The sequence below is a fragment of the Pyrus communis genome, chromosome 8 (genome assembly GCF_041283825.1).
Source record: "Pyrus communis isolate YQ-2024b chromosome 8, ASM4128382v1, whole genome shotgun sequence".
In the NCBI taxonomy this organism is placed as follows: Eukaryota; Viridiplantae; Streptophyta; class Magnoliopsida; order Rosales; family Rosaceae; genus Pyrus; species Pyrus communis.
In genome coordinates this window covers 15,922,567-15,944,407 of record NC_142572.1, presented here as the reverse complement: position 1 = coordinate 15,944,407, position 21,841 = coordinate 15,922,567, and the positions used below count along the sequence as shown (strand labels likewise).

At 35.5% G+C, this 21,841-nt stretch overlaps 2 protein-coding genes and 1 pseudogene across 4 annotated transcripts; 2 read left to right on the top strand and 1 right to left on the bottom strand.

The window, feature by feature from the left end:
* The first annotated feature begins 8,327 nt into the window (after nucleotides 1-8,327).
* Nucleotides 8,328-8,714, top strand: LOC148695186 (xylan glycosyltransferase MUCI21 pseudogene; annotated as a pseudogene).
* A 3,445-nt stretch (nucleotides 8,715-12,159) lies between these two features.
* On the top strand, nucleotides 12,160-14,782 carry LOC137718636 (YebC-like protein). Of its 3 annotated transcripts, none has more exons than XM_068458185.2 (7): nucleotides 12,160-12,419; nucleotides 12,501-12,664; nucleotides 12,803-12,864; nucleotides 13,071-13,227; nucleotides 13,361-13,635; nucleotides 14,082-14,202; nucleotides 14,363-14,782. In XM_068458185.2, the coding sequence occupies exons 1-7, from the start codon at nucleotides 12,299-12,301 to the stop codon at nucleotides 14,453-14,455; spliced, it is 993 nt and encodes a 330-aa protein (XP_068314286.2). In that variant the 5' UTR covers nucleotides 12,160-12,298; the 3' UTR covers nucleotides 14,456-14,782. The 3 variants fall into 3 exon arrangements, with proteins under 3 accessions (XP_068314286.2, XP_068314287.2, XP_088554328.1); XM_068458186.2 differs by having other exon boundaries at nucleotides 12,162-12,413; XM_088698202.1 differs by having other exon boundaries at nucleotides 12,282-12,419; nucleotides 12,520-12,664.
* Nucleotides 14,783-16,745: 1,963 nt separating this feature from the next.
* On the bottom strand, nucleotides 16,746-20,422 carry LOC137716826 (carotenoid cleavage dioxygenase 8 homolog B, chloroplastic-like). The gene is made up of 6 exons (XM_068456196.2): nucleotides 20,105-20,422; nucleotides 18,270-19,013; nucleotides 17,983-18,176; nucleotides 17,612-17,801; nucleotides 17,389-17,491; nucleotides 16,746-17,143 (listed from the first exon to the last, which is right to left on the bottom strand). Exons 1-6 carry the CDS (start codon nucleotides 20,420-20,422, stop codon nucleotides 16,992-16,994), a joined length of 1,701 nt encoding a protein of 566 aa, XP_068312297.2. The 3' UTR covers nucleotides 16,746-16,991.
* Nucleotides 20,423-21,841: the final 1,419 nt, after the last annotated feature.

Below are 21,841 nucleotides of genomic sequence, written 5' to 3'. Positions count from 1 at the left end.
CTCAGAACTGCTTCTCTGTCTTAAGTGGTTATGTCTTGTGTTATTGGAAGTGTCAGTTCCAAAGATCTTTGAACTAAAAGAACAATTTTCTACAATATCTAAATTAGCATTTTCCAAATGAAGTATAACCCACAAACAATTAAGAAATGGTCTGATTCTATATCTCAATGCTTACAAAAAATCAAGGAGGCTAGGGACTATTTGTCTGTTGTAGGAGTATACTTTGTGGATGAGGATATTGTTATTCTTGCATTGAATGGTTTACCTGCATAATATAACACATTCAGGACCGGGAATAGAGAATTTCATATCTCTTAAAGAGTTCAAGTCTCAGTTGCTTGTTGAAAAGACTATCATTAACTCTAATACAACTACACAGTTCTTATTTGCAACGGTGGCTAATCATCCTCCTTCTAATTTTCAAAATAAATTCAATCAGTAATTTCATTCCAATTCTGGTCAATTTGGATTTGTCTCGAGAGGGTTTAAACAGTTTAACAGCAACAGAAACAAAGGTAAGAGGAGATTTAATCAAGGGGCTTGAAACTTTCAGCCTAGACATTATTACCCTACTTAGACTCATGTCATACAAACACCAAATCCTGGTGTTCTTGGTCCATCTCCTCAATTCAGCACATGACTTTCAGCTCCACCATTACTCACATATCAGCTGTGTAATACTGAGGGTCACTCTGCTGCATTTTGTGGTTCCAATTCACATGAGATGTCTAACGGTCAAATTTGTGAAAAGTTCAATCACTCTAATTGGTACTATTTTTACAATGAGAAGAGTCCTAACTACATTGGTTCTAGTTCCAGAAGTCAGTAGTCTCAGTTTAGCCCTCAACAACAGTTTCAAGCCAATTACAATCCATCTCCACACTCACAAATGCAGGCTAGCATACAATGGTGTCTCAACCTTCTTTTTCTCAGCCACAAGTTTAGCTCACTAACTCAAGGGCAACAAATCATTTGACATCTGATTTGACCAACCTTTATATGGCTTCTCTTTATCCATCTAATGAAACCATTCAAACTGCAAAGAGTAAAGGTTTGTCTATGTCACATATTGGTAACAGTATTCTCAAACCATTAGTGCATCCTATTAAGTTAAATTTAGTATTATATGTTCCAAAGCTGACACAATTTATTGTTAGTACATATAATATGTTTAGACAATAATTGTTGGCTTATCCTTGATGCTTTTTGTTTTTGAATACATGACAAGGCCGCATAAAGGATACTATACAAGGGGTTGTGCAATAATGGACTCTATCCCATTTCTTTTCATGTCAACTTCTATCCAGCATCTACTCAAAGCAGTTTGAAAACCAAAGCTTTCCTTGGTCAACTTGTCACTTCTATACTATGACATAATAGGTTAGGTCATCCCACTGATTCCATTGTGTCTTTGATGTTACACCAATTCAATATTAGTTGTGCAAAAGAGTCTGTATCTGTCATGTATCAGAGCTGTCTAAAAGGGAAATTTTGCAAGTTACCATTTCCTATAAGTATTGATAAGTATGTAAAACCATTTGAGTGGTGCAGATAGATTTGTGGGGTCCAACACCTTGCTTATATGTGGATGACTTTAGGTATTTTGTTACTTTAATAGATGAATATACTAGATATTGCTGGATTTTAACTTTTTTGCAACATTTATTGCCTTTCATTTCTACTTACTTAATTCTCTGCAACAATTCAAATTTTACAAATTGATGGAGGAGGTGAATACATTAGTAAGACAATCCAGAATTTTTTGTCAACCAAAAGCATCTACATCAGAAATCATGTCCATATACACCAGAACAAAATGGGTTAGCTGAGAGAAAACATATGCATCTTATTGAAACCACAGTTACATTGTCACAAATAGCAAAATTACCTTCCCAATTTTGGTCAGTTACTTGTCAAACGGTTGCATATGTCATAAATAAAATGCATTCCTCAGTCTTATCCAATAATTTGCCATTTAAACCTCTATTTGGGTGTGTTCTGGTCTTATCTCACTTAAGAATATTTGGATGTGCATGTTTCCTTCTTCTCAAACCTTACAACAGCACCAAATTACAAGCCAAAGCCACCAAATGTGTATTTCTAGGTGATGCAATCAAGTACAAAGGTTTTATATTCTTTAATGTGCCTTCTCAAAGGATATATGTGTCTATGCATGTGGTTTTTTGTGAACAAAAATTTCCCTACACAGACTTATTGACCAAAACAAAACAAATGCAATTTCCTTATGCACTTATATTGGTTTAAATATTTTTCCAGTTGTTACATCTCAAAATGTTGTTGCACAACCTCCAACACCTATAGTTAAGTCACATACAAATACATTACCTACTGATACACATTCCGTTTCAAATACATCATTATAGAGGTTTTCATCTCCTGAATCTCATATTCTTGTACCTCACATATCTTTTCCTACCTATCCACACCATCCACATCCCAATCCATTACTGATGCAGCAAGTACAACTTCTTCAGTCCTTGTTGCTCTTGATCATTCTTGTGACGCTTTTCAAGTGGTTATCTCTATACCACCTCTCAATTTACATCTTATGTAGAATAGAAGTAACAGTGGAATTATTAAAAAGAAAGCATTACTTTATGCATTAAGTGCCTCTCAGCCTGTTGATTTATCTGCTAGTGAGCCGCATACTTAAAGTTTGCCCTTAAAAGTCCAGTTTGGTTATAAGCCGTGAAAGAAGAAATTGAGGCATTGCATCATCAAGGAACATGGAGTATGATTTCTTTACCTGCAAACAAAAATCTTGCAGGTTGGAAATGGATATTCAAGATAAAAAAACATGTTGATGGTTCAATAACAAGGCATAAGGCTCGATTAGTTGCAAAAAAGGTTTAGATAGGAGCATGTTATAGAATATAGTGAAACATTCAGTCCTATTGTTAAGCCAACAACAGTGAGAATTGTTCTAGCCCTTGCAACTCAATTTAATTGGTCACTCAGATAACTTGATGTCAAAAATGCATTTTTGCATGGAATTTTGCAGGAGGAGGTGTATATGGCTCAGCCACCTGGTTTTGAAGATTTAAATTTTCCTCAGTTGGTTTGTAAGTTATATAAGTCTCTTTATAGGTTGAAACAAGCCCCAAGAGCAGGGAATGATCGATTTACTCAGTTTCTTCCTCAGCTGGGTTTCAAGAACACATACTCAAACTCTTCATTGTTTGTGAAAACTGTTGGTTCTTAAATTGTGATTTTGATGCTCTATGTCGATGGCAGTGATGTTGATGCAATTCAACAAGTGATTAAAGCCTTAACTTTTGAGTTTAATATTAAGGATTTGGGCCCTCTTCATTATTTTCTGGGCATTCAAATCTCAAGAACAGCCAATGGTTTATTTTTGTCTTAATAGAAATATGATCAGGACTTGCTTCACAAGACTGAAATGATTGAAGTTAAAGCACGTGACACTCTATGTTTACCTTATAACATGCTATTGAAAGATGATGGTGAACCCTTCTCCAATCCTGCATTGTATAAAAGTGTAGTAGGTGTGTTACAGTACCTAACATTTACTAGACCTCATTAGCCTTTTCATTACATCAAGTCTGTTAATTTATGCAGGCACCTATGGTCTCTCACTTCTTTGCAGTGAAAAGGATTACGACATATTTGAAATGAGCTACAGATTTTGATCTCTCTTATTTTAGAGGTGAATTAGGATTGAAGGCCATTAGTGATGCTGATTGGGAAGAAGATCCCAATGACAAAAGGTTCACCACTGATTTGGTTGTTTTCCTAGGCAACAATCTCATTTATTGGTCACTTAAGAAGCAACAGACAGTGTCAAAGTTCTTTACTGAAGCTAATATAGAGCACTGTCCACTACTAATGCAGAGTTAGATTGGATCTAATAGATTCTTACATTTTTGCAGTTTTCCTTCCTTATTTGTTCGATGTTGTTTTGTGACAATCTCTCAGCTATTACATTTTCCTTTAATCTTGTACAACACTAGAAGACCAAGCATATAGAGATCGATGTTCACTTTGTCCGAGAAAGAGTAGCCAAAGGGAAACTTCGTGTGCAATTTGTGTCTTCCAAAGAACTGATATATTAACTAAAGAGCTGAGTGCACCCTTTTTTTAGAATTCACTATAAGAATCTCATGCTTGGTTCATCAAAGCATGTGATTGAGGGGGGTGATAGAGGTATATTGTAACTGTAGAATTATAACAAGTGTCACAGTCTTAGAGAGGTAATTTGTTTGTTAGAAGTGTTGTAAATTGTATAAATACCAAGTCAATGTACTTTCTTAATGATTAAGAAATTAATACAAAAATCTTAAAGATTCTTCTCTCTCTCATTTCTCTTTGATATTCTCCAACTCCTTCCTCTCTCTAAAAACACCATAGATTTATGTAGATTAACAGAAAACTCCAGTGGTAAGCTCGTTCTTCTCTCCACTTCAGCTCTTGCGGCGACAGGAGCTTCAACACCACTGACCCAATCTACACCTTGACTGAATAACAAAATAATAAGAAATTGAATGATGGGTTTGGAGATTGGAGGAGAAACATAGAGAAATATTGGGTTTGAGAGGTTAAACAGAGTAGAAACATATAGAAATGCTAGGTTTGAGAGGTGAATTGGTTAACTTGGGTGTGGAGAAAAGGACGAAGAAGGAGAGTATGGAGAAATTGACATTATTGCCCTTTAGAGATAATGTCACGTCTCGAACTTGGAGTTGGCGGAAAAATATGACCCCGCGTAGGCGCACGAGTAAAATGAAATAAAAAGAAAAAAAAAACTTCTCTTATACAAATAACTCGAAAATCTTTACAGGGTGTACATAAATAATATAAACTCTTAAATTTGTTGTCTGACGCAACTTCAACTTGTCTAGCACCTATCTTGCCAAATAACTCATTTGTATAATAAAAGGATAAGGGGTGAGCAACAACCATCATCACCAATTAGTAGAATAGGTAATATGCCAGTCAAGCATGCTATTTTACTCACATTATAACATAGTACAATCATATCAAAGTCTTTATGACGTATCATGCCATATCACATTGTCCCTTCACATGTTAGTGTCCTCCATAACATGTAGTTCACCACGTGACCCCTAAATTGGCCATTTTGCCCTAATGCTCCCATGTGCCTTGCATTTATCACTCGGATAACCCAACACTGAAGTTCTCATGCTCCATGAACATTTCCAAATAAACCACATATCACCATATATAATAACTCTGAAACATTTCAACATATCCAACATGCTTGACTTGAAATAGGGAGATATTTGAAAATATATAGATCAAAACACATGATAGCTCGTGGTTTTCACATTTATAAGAAAAATAAGAATATTTTAAACATATTACATAAACCACTGACCTCAATAAACCGAACCTTGGCAAAGAAATTTATCTGCCAACTCCATACGTCATCATTTCTTTGTTTCTTTCTCTTTCCCACACTCTCTATATCTCTACGTGAAACTCTCTGCATGCTGCCATGAAAAAACAATGAAGCAATGCTGCTATTTATAGGTTATAAAGTCCGCAATTACAATTTACAATGCCCTTATTAGTTGAATGTGGCTGCAAAACCTATCTCCAAAACTTGGATAATATTAACACCTCATGCTAACAACTTACGTGCAAATCCTCTGCATGTAAGATTGTTGCCAACACAACAACTGCATGTAATTACTTGGCCACCTCCTGCTTACATAATGATCAAACTAGTAATAGTTTGACACCACCATACATAAAAGACAAACTTGTAAAAACTACACCTCGTGACATGCATATTGCCAATTAAAGAACCTAACTAAAGGTTAATTGCATCACCAACGTAGTATTATTCTCCTCCAAATAACATATATACAACTTGAACATACGGGGACCTCACACGTAATCGTGTGAATAGCACGTGGAAAACTCGGTGTTGGAGAAAAGCAAACTCAAATACAACATGTAGGGAAAAAAATTTGATGACCCTTTTCATGTATGATTTTATTGGCTAACAAGTCAACCTGCTATTGATATGATTTTGGAGGATAACATTAAAATTATCTTTCTTTTGACGAGGATGAGTGTTTAATTCCTATTCGTTCGTATTTTTTATGATCCCAAAATTAGAAAGTCTACTACAAATTTTCTGCAACAATATTATAAAGTAAGGATTTGAGTTAAAGTCAGTTATTATTAGTTATCGAATTCGTCATTCAAAAGAATTTAACATAAGATTACGTACCTACATATAAAGAAGAATGTCATTAGATCAAGGCTGTAGAGTTTGTGTGGCCATGGAGCATGCTGCATGTCAATTTCAAATACATGGACATTAGGAAAAAAAAGTAGTCTCAAATAGCTAGTGCATGTCTAGAGCGGGTTGAGAAGATAGGTAAATGGGTCGTGTTTAAGGTTTTTATGAAAATTATTTGTATATAAAAAAAATTAAAACAAAAACAAAAACTTGACCTAAAAAGGATTATAAATTGGAGAAATTCTAATTATTATGTGTTAGTAAAAAGCGAGAAAATTGAGAAAAATTTGTATGAGACTTGACTTGTATATAATTTCCATTACAGATGGACAAATATTTTTATCTGCCAATTTATTCAATTCTGGAATCAGACCGGCCATTAATGTGGGTATTTCGATTTCCAAGGTAGGATCTGCTGCTCAAATTAAAGCGATGAAACAAGTAGTTGGCAAATTAAAATTGGAATTGGCACAATTTGCAGAATTAGAAGCCTTTGCACAATTCGCTTCTAATCTCGATAAAGCTACTTAGAATCAATTGGCAAGAGGTCAATGATTATGTGAGTTGCTTAAACAATCTCAATTGTCCCTACTTTTGCTGGAAAAACAAATACTGACTATTTATACCGGAACGAACGGTTATTGGCACTACAATCCATTCAAAACTCGCCACGGGGCAAATCTTAAATATAATCTTTTGCCTTTCTTTTATATTTAAAATTCTCATAATTTTTGGAAAAACTTAATATAGGTCCAATTTTATGAGCCATTATTAGTTATAGTCCACTTTTGTTTAATTTTTGAGTTAGGTCGAGTAATTTATTATCCACATCAGCTTATTTGTATTCTCTTGCCACATTTACCCTTAAAAATTAACTAATTAACTAATTACTGTTTTTTTTAATTTGTGATTAATATTAATCTTATTCTTAATTATAGGATTATTATAGGGATTTAAATCTCATTTTTTCTTCTCCTTCCACAAACCGTTCATTTTTCTTTTCTTGTTTCTCCCTCACAATATATTTCTCTTCCTGCATTATTTTGCTCAATAATCTTCTTCCATAATATTCCTCTTCTGCTCCTCCTCCTTCCATAAGGATGATCAATATACATTTGATTGGATTAAAAAAAAGAGATTACACTAGTCAATCTTGTATTTTGGGGTTCTTCGTCTCCTTATCTTTTATTTTTAGATTATTTCTCCTTTTTATAGGAATTAGTATTTTCTTTTGTGTTTCCTCCCTCAATATCATCTTTCTTCACGAATGTTTTTGGTTTTTATCTACCTATATCACTTGTCTTTTATATTATAGTGTACCTGTACCATGAATAATTGTATCTATCTACCTATATATATCACATATTTTGTTGATAATCTATCTAAGATTAATTTGTGTTTATCTACCTATAACATAGGTTTTTTTTTTTTAATTTTTTTTTAATTTTAATTTTTTTATTATTATTTTTTAAATAATACTCTACCTATATCATTAATTGCATATGTATCATATGTTTTTTTTTTGTTTGTAAACTACTTGCATCAAAGCTTGATTGCATTGTCTACCTGCATCACAGATTAGATGCATTATTTACCTACACCACAGTTTAATTAGATATTATTTACATATGTTCATCACTTATTACTTGTATTTATGTACCTATATCATAGGTTTTTTCTTTTTGTAATATACTTTTATCAAGAATGAATAATATTTAGATAATTATAGGATTTTTATATTAGCACCCCACAAAATGTTGAACACACCCCACATTAAAATTTAATATTAAATGACTTATTTACCCCACTATGCAATGACAATTTTGACCTTATTAGGTTTTTTTTTTAAAATAAAATAAAAATTCTAAATACACCTCAAATCACTTTTAGTGTATTATTTCTCTTCTCAACTATCAAAACCCTCTCACCCTCCATTGTTCAACAAAACCCTAACCAATGAAACTATGAACATGTTGATTAAGAAAAATTGTTTTTGACAAATAGAGAGGCCTAAATTGGTGATCGTATCTAGAAACGGATCAAGAGCAAAACCAATGAGGACTTGTTGGTGGAAATGTCTGAGAAAATTGGGTTTGAAGTTGAAGTTCTTAGATCTGATTGGAGGATTGAGTTGGTAAAAATTTATTGGGTTCTTAATTTGAGTGATGTCGTGATAGGGGTTCACGGTGCTACCATGACACATTTTCTGTTCATGAGACCTGGCTATGTGTTGATCCAAGTGATTCCTCTTGGAACTAGTTGGGGAGCAGAGGCATACTTTGGGGAACTTGCAAGAAAGCTTGATTTAAACTACAGCGGCGACAAAATTTTTCCCACAGAGAGCTCATTGTACGATAAGTATGGTAAAGTTGATCCTGTTCTTAAAAATCCAGCAATGAAGCCATTATTGATGTTACCCTACTTAACGATGGTAGACATCTGTCAATGCAAACTATACTAAGATGATTTCAAATCATCATTTTGAAATCATTCGGCAAACTAAACGTTTAGATGATTTGAAATCTTTCGGCAGACTAAACGTTTAAATGGTCAGATTCAATCCCTAAAAATTAAAAATGAGTGTTATAAGATTTGAGAAATGTGGGGTGTATGTACAAAATATAAGGTGTATATTGAGAATGTGGGGTGTGGGGGTATTATGGGAAAATATGTGGGGTGTATTAAGATAATTTTTAAGTGAAAAAGAAAATATGGGGTGTATTAAGTGTATGGGGTTTATTCAACAATTTGTGAGGTGTTAATATAATAAACCTAATTATATCACAGTAGATTTTGTTGTTGATAAAACGTGCTATGAATTTTGATATTAATTTTTTTTTTCCTTGGATATTGGATAGATTAAAGGCATTTTGAAGATTCAAAACTTGGATAAATAAAAAAATTTAAATATATTTTCATTTAAATTATAAAAGGGCAAAATGGGCATAAAAAGATCAATTGAACCTATAAACTGATATAAGGCACATGGAACTGGACTCAATCAGAAAGTTTGACTCAAATTTTTCGACTTGGATCTAAATGCTCCATTATTTTTTCTACAAACTAAAATATACCATGACATCAATCTAATGGTTCATTTTTTTCTTCTTCTCCTCTCTCTCTCTCATTTTTCTTCCCAAAAGCATGGAAACAAGTTCTGATTAGCACCTCCACTCACCTCAAGGCTAGTTAGTCACACATGATTTCATTTTTCATTTTTTGGAAATTGAGATTCTATTTTCATAAAATAATCGTGCCCACATCATGTGTGTTCATTTGTAATTTTTTTTTAATTGTTTGTTCGCATCAATCTAGTAGAATTGATATTTATTGGAAAACTCTTTTCACACAGATTCTAAGGCAATGAATTTTGATATGGTGAATCAGAGTGTTCTGTCTCAAAAGGTGATGCAAAAGTGTTGCCGGGAGGTTGTGCACGATATTTATCAAGATGCTTAATGAAAGAATATCAAACTTAGATTGTTTTATGGATTAAAATTAAAGATTAGACTAACATATGAACCCTAATACGCCTATATATATGTGGGTTATTCATGTCAAGTTCATAAGATCAAATCAACTATTCTATAAATAACGAAAAAAAAAAACTTACAAATTCTTGATTGATTCCCATGATAAAAGTTGGAGAATCCCTACAAATATATATATATATATATATATTTTTTTTTTTGAAGAAATGCAAGAGAACAAAGTGGGAGAGAAAGAAGTGTGGGAGAAGAAAGTGAAGAGTCTGGCAAAATATATGCTGAACGGAATATTTGGGACCGAAAAAAAAGGGAAAAGAAGAAAAAAAAAAGAACCAGTAGATTGATTCATGGTGTATACTAATTAGTAGGAAAAATAATTATGAAAGTCTTAAATATAAATAATAAAAGATATCTAAGCCTTGCCATGTTGCGAGTTTTGAATGAATTGTAGTGACATTCAGCAAATTTTAATGGCAAGTTAAACCCCACACAAGTTCTTCTCAAGAAAATCAGGAATCAAATTACTTCCAATATCATAGGTTTTTTTCTTTTTGTATCAAAATATTTCAAATTTTAGTACCATTCATTTTTTTTCTTCTTCTCCTCTCTCTCTCTCTCTCATTTTCATTCCCAAAAGCATGGAAACAAGTTCTGATTAGCATCTCCACTCACCTCAAGGCTAGTTAGTCACACATGATTTTATTTTTCATTTTTTGGAAATTGAGATTCTATTTTCATAAAATAATCGTGCCCACATCATGTGTGCTCATTTGTAATTTTTATTTTTATTTTTTAAATTGTTTGTTCGCATCAATCTAGTAGAATTGATATTTGTTGGAAAACTCTTTTCACACAGATTCTAAGGCATTGAATTTTGATACGGTGAATCAGAGTGTTCTGTCTCTAAAAGGTGATGCAAAAGTGTTGCCGGAGAGGTTGTGCATGATATTTATCAAGATGTTTATTAAAGAATATTAAACTTAGATTGTTTTGAAATTAAAATTAAAGATTGGACTAATATACGAACCCTAATACGCCTATATATATGTGGGTTATTCATGTCAAGTTCACAAGATCAAATCAATTATTGTATAAATAACGAAAAATAAACTTACAAATTCTTAATTGATTCCCATGATAAAAGTTGGAGAAGCCCTACAAATATATATATATATATATATATATATTTTTTTTTTTTTTTTTTGAAGAAACGCAAGAGAACAAAGTGGAAGAGAGAAAGAAGTACGGGAGAAGAAAGTGAAGAGTCTGGCAAAATATATGCTGGAGGGAATATTTGGGAACGAAAAAAAAAAGGGAAAAGAAGAAAAAAAAAATGAACAATTAGATTGATTCATCGTGTATACTAATTAGTAGGAAAAATAGTTATGAAAGTTTTAAATATAAATAATAAAAGATATCTAAGCTCTATCTTGGTACTGAGGTAATTCTGAAAAAAATGGTTATAAAATACAAAGCTGCAAACTAGGGCTATAAAACATAAAGCCCTAGTTTGGTAAACATTCAGCTTCAGTTTTTTTTTCCACAGTTTTGGGTGAAAAAAAACCAAAAACACAAAGCTGCAAAACCCAGCTTTGAAAAACCAGTTTTTTTTTCACATCTGTTTTACATAAAAGTTTATCAAGCATTATAATATTGTTTTTTTTTTTTTTTCAAAAGCACTTTTACAAAAATGTTTATCAAATACTCTGCTGCTTATTCTCACAGCACAGCAAAATCAGTTTTTTTTTTCAAAGCACAGCAATACCAAACCAGTCCTTAAGATTTGTCACGTGATGAGTTTTGAGTAAATTGTAGTACCACTCAGTAAATTTTAGTAGCAAGTTAAGTCCCATATAAGTTTTTTCGAGAAAATCAGGAATCAAAATAGTTCCAATTCTTTATCCAAATTAGTAAACGTCCCAAAAGTTTGTGCTCGGTTTTTTCGGAAGAAAAGTAAAGGGTGATCGGATAGTTTATAGTTTAATTGCAAAATCACAATACAAATCGTCATGAACTATATTTCTTACATGGAAAATGAAACTAATGTTAGAAGATGTCCAAAAAATTTGAAACATCCACTCTGTTAAAATAAAGAAAAACTAATGAATATGGTTTGAAAAGTTTGAGTTTTAACGATAAAGATAAAATAAAAGGTGAAATGAATAGTACCAGGATTGATCTTTTAGTGTAAAAATGTGATTTTTTGTGAAAATTAACTAGAAGCCTTTAGTTAAAGTTTCTTTAAAAATAATGAATAAATAAATCAAACCGAAAATCAATACCCCAATACTCCGAATCGAATCATTTACAAAAAATTCGAGCAAAATGTTTCGGGGTGTAGAATTCACCGGAGCATATTAGAAATACGAAACCGAGATGCAGAAAAAAGCTTGTTTGGTACTCAAAATCCAGGCTCACGTAGGTTTGGGCCAGGCTCATATGCGCTGGTGGCGCCAAGGCCCAATAAAAAAGGGTATGATCGTGAAGCTGCTCGCAGATTTTCACCTCCAGTGGCAGTGGACACTGGACAGCGTCACGGACTCGGACACAAATTCGAATGCGGCGGCAAACAGTGATGGGGTCGTCTAGTACAATGAGAGCATTAGGAGCAATTGTTCACAGATTCAGCAATGGCGTCTCCTCCAAGTCCCTTAACTCCTTGGCTCTTCACTGTACATGTCATATACCCATCTTCTTCCTCTCTTTGAATTCTGAATTTTGCTTTCGAGAGTGAAATTTTAGCTGACTTTTTGATTCAGGGAATGTTCTGCTGAGCAGAAAGTTATCGTATTCATCTGCAATTTCATCATTGCCGCCATGGGTTTTGACCCACATGCACGGCGGCGCTGCAGCGAGAAGAACCATATGGACCGTCGCTCCTCTCTGTATGGGCAGGCGTTCCAGCAAAATCGCCGGCCGAAAGGTCAGCTCATTCGTTCTGCTTTGTAGGTTTTTATTTTCTTGCACGCCAAATGTTTGATGAAATGCCCGTGTAATGTGTGTCAGCGTTTTGTGACTGTTTGTTGGGTTTGTTTTGAAAGTTGTGGAATTGGTACTGCAGGGGGCTCAAGATGCAAAGAAGGCAAAGCTATATAGCAGGATAGGGAAGGAAGTTGTTTCTGCGTAAGTTAGTCGCTCCGGCCTTCTTTGTATTTTGCTACTGCTGATTGCCTGATTTAGCATTGATTAAAGTCTAATCTTTGTATAAAGGCAAATGTTATCTCCTAGTCATAGTTATTGAGAATATAACAAGTTTCATAGTTTCAACAATAGGGGGTATTTGGTATTGTGCAATGCCGGTAACTTTTCGTTGTGCCTTAATGGTGCAGTGTAAAGAAAGGCGGTCCAAGTCCTATATCGAATATGGCCCTGGCAACTGTTTTAGAGAAAGCCAAGGAGCTGGATGTACCCAAGGAAATTGTGGAGCGCAACATTAAGAAAGCATCTGAGAAAGGACAAGAAGCTTACATTGAGAAAGTATACGAGGTTGGTATCAGTGTCATCTGCTAGATCTTCTTTGGTCCTACTTAAATGTTTTATGTTCAACATTAAGGATTTATTTTATTGGCTTGATACTTTTCTCATGTGACCTGATTTTATTGGGTGCTACTATTGTCAGGTATATGGTTTTGGTGGAGCTTGTATGGTAGTCGAGGTCTTGACTGATAAAATAAACCGGTCTGTGGCAGCAGTTAGAGAGGTGTTGAAGGACTGTGGGGCGAAGATGGCTGACTCAGGATCTGTTTTGTTCAAATTCAGGCGTGCTCGGGTTGTAAACATAAAAGCTTCAGATGTTGATAAAGATCAGCTCCTTTCCATTGCTTTAGATGCTGGTGCTGAGGATGTTATAGAACCACCAGTATATGAAGATGATACCGAAGATAATTCAGAAGGGTAATTTTCCACTAGAGCTGCATTCCTTATGTGTTATATTTGTGTTGTAACTCAACTTTCTCTGGTTTTTTTAACCGATATATGATTTTGCTAAGTTAACGTCATCCAATTGAGTTGTGATTGCCATTGTCCAAGGTATGAGTCTTCTTGACTCACTTTGCCTGTGAGCTTACGTTTTCTGTGAAATACAAGATCTTCACTTGTGGTCAGGTCAACTTTCATGCTCATTAAATGGGAGCCTCAAGCCCATCTAGTAGTTGAACTCCCTTCATACGTGTTATTGTAGGCACCTGGTTCAATCATTGAAATGTGGATATATGCATATTTTCGTGAGCACACACAGGCGTGCACACACACACACCCATCATTGTGAACTATTCTCCTTTCGCTATATACAGTTCTTAACTTTATTTAATTTATTTTTTTGTTTTTTGGGTTTCTGGTAGATATTTCAAAATCGTAAGCTCATCAGAGAACTACACAACAGTACTTTCAAAGCTACGTGAGGAAGGAGTAAGTTTTGAGACGGATAATGGTTCTGAGCTGCTTCCAATAAGCGCTATTGAGGTTTGTCTCTCCTGCATACATATGACTTTGATCTGTTACAGCCTTATAGCTGGGATTTCTTCTTCTTGTCACCATGCGAATTGTATACTGTTTCACAAACTGTCTTCATATTTACAAGTCGATTTCAAGCATTTGAGGTAAAACTACTGGTCTGTTGCAGGTAGATGACGAGGCTATGGAGTTGAACAAGGAACTTATGTCCCAATTGCTTGAACTTGATGATGTTGATGCTGTGTATACGGACCAGAAGTGATCAAAATCTCTATCTTTAGTCATCATTTCAGCAATCGAATTGAGCTCTTGGCCTTACAATATTCTTCGATCTGGTTTGTCTTTGGTATCTAACTCAATTGAAGTATGTCTGTCGAGATCACTTAAAGAGGAGAGACGGGTGCGGGGTCGTTACCTTACCATTCTGTTCTCTAGGAAGAAAATTTTGTTGTACTGTATTTTCATACTTGGGAAGTTTGAGGAAGAAGAGCATATATTGAAATGTGCTTGTTATCAGAGAACAAATAAAAGAAATCCTTGAATAACAATAGTAATGTGGGGAAATGATTTCCATTCTTCCTTTTGTAAACGGGCCTTGATTCTCCTTACTCTTTTCAATCTAACGGCTAAAAAAAAAGAGTTCATGGAAAGAAAAGCGGAGTGCGGAAATCACCTTCATAATATAGTCTTGGTAATGGAAAATGTGAATGGTGTGGCACTAAATTATACCTAGCATCTGGTAGTACATTTTTGCCGGTATACGACTGGAGGTACTGTAACCTAAACTTGTTGAGAATCATTGTATCGACAATCAACATTGTGCTCACAAAAATCTACAGTAATCGTTGTCACCCTCCCGCCTTCATCTTCGTCTTCCTCTTCGTAAGCATCGATGAGGTGATATGGTATACACAGCAGGGCTTCCATGCACACCACCTTCAAAACAATGAAATGAATATTACAAAGTTATTTATGGTACGAGGGAAGCGAAAATTAAATTTGGGACTTCTTCCAACACTGAAAAGAGAAATACCACTCAGTCAAGAAAGGGACGTAAAATTTTGCCACCACCTCTGCACATGGCCTGCATAAACGCTTTTGACTGAGTGACATTTCATAGTGATCTGTCATAGGAAGAGAGGGAATCCAATCCGCAGTGCTTCCACCCCTACAATCGATCTGGCCTGTCACCTTCCTTTCGTTCAAACCCCCTAACAAGTCACTGTACTCAAGTTTCCCCAATGTGTCCTTTAAGTTTCGGTAATGCAAACAACACGGCCATCAACGAATTTACGGTGATGCACCAAAGACTAATAGACTGGCAAGCTCGAGGAGGTAGGATAGGAGGTTATAGTGCATTGGGACTTCAGAGAATCCATGATAACGTAGCTTTTTGGTTTTTATGGCCGTCCTGTAAGCCTCGGAATTGGTTTGGCAGTGAGGCCGCCGTCTGGAGTGGAGCTTAGCTAACATTACATAGCCGTCGAAGAGGTGCCGGAAATTGTAGTTTTCAATGTGCCAAAGACCCTGATCATTTCCTTAGGTACGTCCCTCTCTGCATGTAATTAGTTATCCATTTTTTCTTTCTCTATGCCGAAATTATTTGGTGAACTTTAGAATAACTTATAATAATCTATGTATACCGGCTAACTGATTTCAGTAGGAACGTACCCAAAATCATATTGCACTGGCTGCCCACGGAGGCAGTTTGGTATCGGAAAATAGAAATGCACTTATGGCTCGTTTACTAACTTTTTTTTTTTTTTTCCCTCAGTTTTCAGTTTTTTTTTTATTTATTTAGTATGAAAATTAAAAACTTTTTTTTTTTTTTTTGTAACTATTTTCAGATTTCATTGAAAGCCAAAATTTGAAAACTTAAAAAATTTGCTTTCAGTTTTTGGCTTATAGTTTTTATTTTGGGTTAGGTACGTATAACTATTTTATATTTAGGGGTGATTCCAAATTGACTTAACCTTTTAAAACATTTCAAATAAGTACCTAACGTTTTGAAAATTAGACATCTTAGGCAATAATCACATGTTACCAGTGTAAAATGATGATGTCATTAATGTTAAGTGATAACGTGGACAAAAATTGAAGTTGATCTTTACCGATCACCATCTTTGAAGCTCTAAAACCCAAAATTGGTCTCTTGAGTCAAGTTAAACACTAAATTTGCTCACCTCATCACTTAACGGTAGTGACCTAACAAATGTTCATTTTTCAAAATGATTGGTAGTTTTTGGAATGTTTTAGAAAGTGTTGGGACTAATTTGGAATCATCCTTAAAGTTGGGTAGTTACTTGTAGTTAACCCTTTTATTTTTTTTAAAACTAAATATAATTATCAAATAAGTTATTAGTTTTTAAAAAATTAAAACCAATAACTGAAAACGAAATGATTATCAAATGAACTTCAAAATACTAATTTATTTTTCGGCCGACCAACAAATATTGATTGAGCTTTCAAATTATGGGATAAATATGTATAGTACATGTTTAACAAAAAGAAAAAAAAAAAATATATATATATATATATATATATATATAGAGTTTATAACTCGCAACGCTCACTTAAAACGAAAAGAAATATGAACATAGATTTTGTCACATTGTTATGCGTAGGTACAGCCTATATCTATCTGCTTACATGTCACTCATATCATATAAACGAATAGCATATTTTTGTGTACCCAGCTAACCGTGACCTACATATATATCAACGTAGTCGAAGTGGGAACATTCTTTGGCTAGCTGTAAATAACGAATGTAGAACTGATACTGTCTAGTTCATCATTTCTATGATTCTTTGGAGGGAACCCAGCATCCATGCAGTCCATATGGAAGACCATAGGGGAACTTTGCCCTAGCAATCTCTTCAAACGTTGATCCATCTAACAGCAATGCATATCCATCTCCATTTTTCTCACTAATCATCGAGATTACAACACCTATATCATGTACACATAAATGTCTTAGAAATCATTCCAAATAAAAAAGTAATAACTCTTCTTTTTTAAGTTTTCTAATTGTAAGTAATTTCTTTATAAAATTAAGGAGATGTTGATAACCATTTCGTTTTCTACTTTAAAAAAAAAAAAAAAAAAAAAAAAAAAAAAACCACTGAAAAGTGCCTTTAAGAGTTTTAAAATTTGGCTTGATTTTGATTTTTAGTTTTCAAGTATGATAATCTCACCATCATCTTCTTCAGTTGCCCCGGGACGGGCAACAAAGAACGGCTCGGATGGCACTGCTCCCTCATCGTACCAATTCTTAGCTTTCTTCTCTACCAAATCAATCTGCAATTACATATATTCAAAGAATTTGAGTGAGAAACTAGCTCAAAACCGCTGATGATATAATACAACGTGGAAAAATGGAAGTAGTGCATGTAATTTTGTAACTTTAATTAATAATACCTTGGTGAGGGTGTTAGGGAAGTTACACGGGCGCTGAGCCCCGCAAGCATAAGCGTATCTGTATTTTTTGCCCAGATAAGCAGGGTTTATGCTGCACATGTCCATCCCTCTTCCATGCTCATTTGGGTCTAGTGCTGCCTCCAATTTTCCATATGGACTCCCATCCAGTGGTATCTTGAACCTACCAACCCTGAATTTCCATCAAAAGAATAATAACAAATTAATAGCTAGCTCCAATTTAGGTCACATATATGGTTAATTTTGACAGAATTTTTGTTCGAATATATTAAACATGATAAAGAATTCCCAGTCTCGCAAGATCATGTTATGTATTGATTTATATAAGACGAGTAGTCATATCATGTACGTACTGAGCATCTGGTAGTACATCTTTGCCGGTATACAACCGAAGATTCTGAATCTTAAGCTTATCCAGAATCGTGGTGTCAGCGTTGTGTTCACAACAATCGGCAATGATAGCAGTAACCCTACCATCCTCATCTGTCTCCTCATAAGCATTAATGAAATGAAACGTAATGTACAATGGAACTTCCACACTTGTCACCTTCAAAACAAAGGAATTGCATACAAATAATAAATCGAAAGATCAAAAAACATACTAATTAGTACATAAAATGTCAGATGGGTAGTAACTTACAACGTTACCACTAGCTTTACACATGACATGCATAAACGCCTTCGAGTCAGGGTGCCACTCAAACTTGTACAAGGGAGTGGGCTCGGCCTTGAGCAAATTCCCAGCACAATACCTCAGTGGCATTTCGGGCACAATGATGTAGTGCTCGGTCACAGGGAAAGAGTGCACCCAACCAGGAGCCGGTCCACGGCTACAATCAACCCGCCCGATCACCTTCCTCTCATTAGTACCCGGCTCCATCCTGATCGCTAAATACCCCGGCTTGATTAAATCCGGCAACAAAGTCAAAAACTCGGTATCGGTCACAATAGGATGTGCCGAGTGTATCAAACCACCCAATGTGTCACTGTACTCAAATTTTCCTAAAGTGTCCAACGTGGTCGGGTCAATCACTATTGATCCTTTCTGGGTTTCTGTGAGGCACACAACCCGACCATCACCTAGCTTAACCACTCCGGTGTTGGCGTTGTCAGTCAACGATGTACCAGAGAATAAGTTGGCTAGTTCTCCAATATAAGATAGGAAATTGGCCGGCTTAGGGACCTCAGAGAATTCACGGAAACATATTTTTTGGTTCTTCATGGCAGCTGTGTAGGCCTCGGATTCAATCTGGCGGTGGCCAGCAGTGAGGCGGCCGTCGTGGAAGTGGAGTTTGGCGAGCATGGCATAGCCGTCAAAGAGGTGGCGGAAGTTGTAGTCCCCAACGTGCCACAGCCCTGGACCATTTCTTAGGTACGTACCTTTCTGCATGTGACATTAAGTTAATTATGAGCTAGCTATATATTCAGCAAATGTTCACCCTTTATAATAAAATGGTGCCTAATTAATTTGGATCTATTTGTCTACAGATAACTGTAGATAGAAGTATTAGAAAAATTATTAGGAATGAGACAAATAGTTGGTAATAAATAAATAGTAAAAGAAATGGACAAGGCCAACGTCATATTACATTCTTGTCGATGAATTATATAGCATTTTAAAAGTAATTAAAGTCGGGAATATTTGTACTTGGCCGGCAGGCCCAGCGCCACATTTGTCCGATGCATTATGTGGCGATCGACAGTAAGTTGATTAATTCATTATCAGACTTAGTGTAGCTTAATTAATCATATATTATCATTTAGTACTACATTTTAGTGATATTCTTCTTTTTATTTGTAAGTGATAGATCTTAGGTTCGATTATCGTCAAAAACAAATTTGAACTACATTATTATTAATCCAATATTAGGATAAGCTAACCTCTCTCCCTCTCTTAATATAAATGATATCATTGTTCAAAATTAATCATATACTAGCACTAGCATTTAGCAAGAAGACACACGCGTCATCAAGGACAAATCTTCTTTCTATGTGCGTGGTAGGTAGGCCTCTCACTACGAAGCAAGAAAGGTTAGAAAAGCAGGATCAAATTAGTGGGAATAAGAAAAGGGTTGGTTTTTTTTTTTTACAAATTTGCGCTTTCTTCTATTTTTATTTCCTGCAAGTTTCTGAGTAAAGTCGTAAACTTACATTATTTTGGCTTACAACATCGTACCGTATTTTGATCCTTTATTTTTTATTTTTGACCTAACCCTAATATATATATATATATATATATATATATGATATAGATTGAGTTCTTATTGGGTGTATTTGATATTTTGAATAATTTTTTTTTTGTTGTATGGCAACAGAAGATACGATGTGTTATGAATTTGAACCAATTTATCATGGTGAATCTCAAATAAATTTGTAGTTTAGATTTAGTAACAAGGAATCATCATTAGCAACAATTCTTTGATAGAATAAACCAAGAATTATGTTCATGAAATTAATTAATGAACGATCACATACCAGCCACAATGGTATTTCTCCTTGGACAAGCAGCTCTCCTTCCCATCTCTCCTGCCGCACACTCGTCCATGCTACGTGACTCCTGTCGTAACCATCACCACTCTCTTCTTTTGGGGGTGGATGAGCTATTGCGGGCAATGGTGGACTTGCTACGTTTGTGGACACCAAGCTGCGACCATTGTGCTTTTTTCTGGTATTGTTCAAGTTCTTTTTTAAGGGATTAAACCCACCTTTTATATTATTTGAGTTCTCAGAAACGGCAGCTGTTGGCAGCAAAGAGAAGTTTCCAGTAGCGCCTGAAAATGTTATGGAGGCCATGAAAACTAGTTCAGAACTAAGCAGCTGTGTATTAAGAGTGGGTTAAAGAGTGTGAGGTCTAATGTCCTTTATATAGAGGAGGGTCGGCAGGGAAAGATTGCAAATAGGGCAAGTTAACTAGTTGGAAACAAGTGTCCTATGCATCCCCATTTGGAATCTTCATTGGTGGAATTCCCCTTCACTAGCTGACATGGCTGTTTTGTATGTATATTTTTTCAAGGAAAACCTAAAATAGAGAAGATGGGCATACCAATATGCTTCCGTTGGTGGTTTGACTAAAGACAACCTTATACTGAATGGGTGCTCTAGTCAACCGAGCTACAAGAGCTTATTACTATGTGGTTGGGCCCAAAATAATATTGTTGGGCCAAGCAGCAGGTTGTGCTCGGCCCAAGGCTGTGTCAAATGCTATGGGCCGAGTGATAAATTCCGGGCCAGTTGGCAAGGTCAGTCGAGTCCTATCCTAAGAAGTAGTCTAGATAAACAGAAAGGGTCGAGGAAGTCCTGGTGCGACCAGGATTCTCGGCTGGCAAAGAATAAAGCCTCAGAAGAGGGGAAAGTTCAAAGTCCTAGTGGGAGTAGGTTTGTTCGAAGTAGAGTTGGAACGGGACAAGGACTCCCAATCCAGATAAGGATGCAATTCGGTCTCAAGGAATGGGGTGCTATAAATACAAGAAATCATGCAACAAAAAAAAGGACCTTCAATTCAGCATACAATTGCCCTGCGCAAAACCTCTCAAATACCTTGAGATTTTTTTCCTTTTCTTTTTCTGCCGACACACCTTCAGTTTGGATAAACAACACTGTGGAGGCACCCGTCGAGCACCTTCAGTTTGGATAAACAGCATTGTTGCCGCATAATCAGCCGACCGAGAAGCACCTTTAGTTTGGATAAACAGTACTGCGTCGAGGCCGACCGGTTACCTATCTAAGTCTCGGCCGAGAAGGGTTTTCGAACCCTTGTTGGTAGAGGTCACCTTGCTAGCCTTCTCAGCATAGTCAGGTGTTACGAATTGCGTTATTCAGCGTACTGGACGCTGAATGATTTTATGATTGGATACTCACAAGTAAATTTCAGAGTTCGGCATTCCGACGGCCGAACTACATTTACCATCAAGATATACATCACATTTGAGTACCTGTGTCCATATAGTTTGGTCTCGATTCGACGTGCTTATACTCTTACGAATATAATCACAGTGACCGAATCGGGCTCCGACGATTTGTGAACTTCGCAGAATTAGTAGCCTTGTCTTCAGGCTATAAAACCCAGAGACCGAGATTGTTCCTTCCTCGGTCGCAATCGCAAGATAGAGAAGTCAACAACGCGCTCAACGTGACATCAACGAATTTTACTCCTCGGCCGAGCTCGGCCGACGAGTTGGCACGCCCTGCATTCAACCGAATGACGTAGTTAGC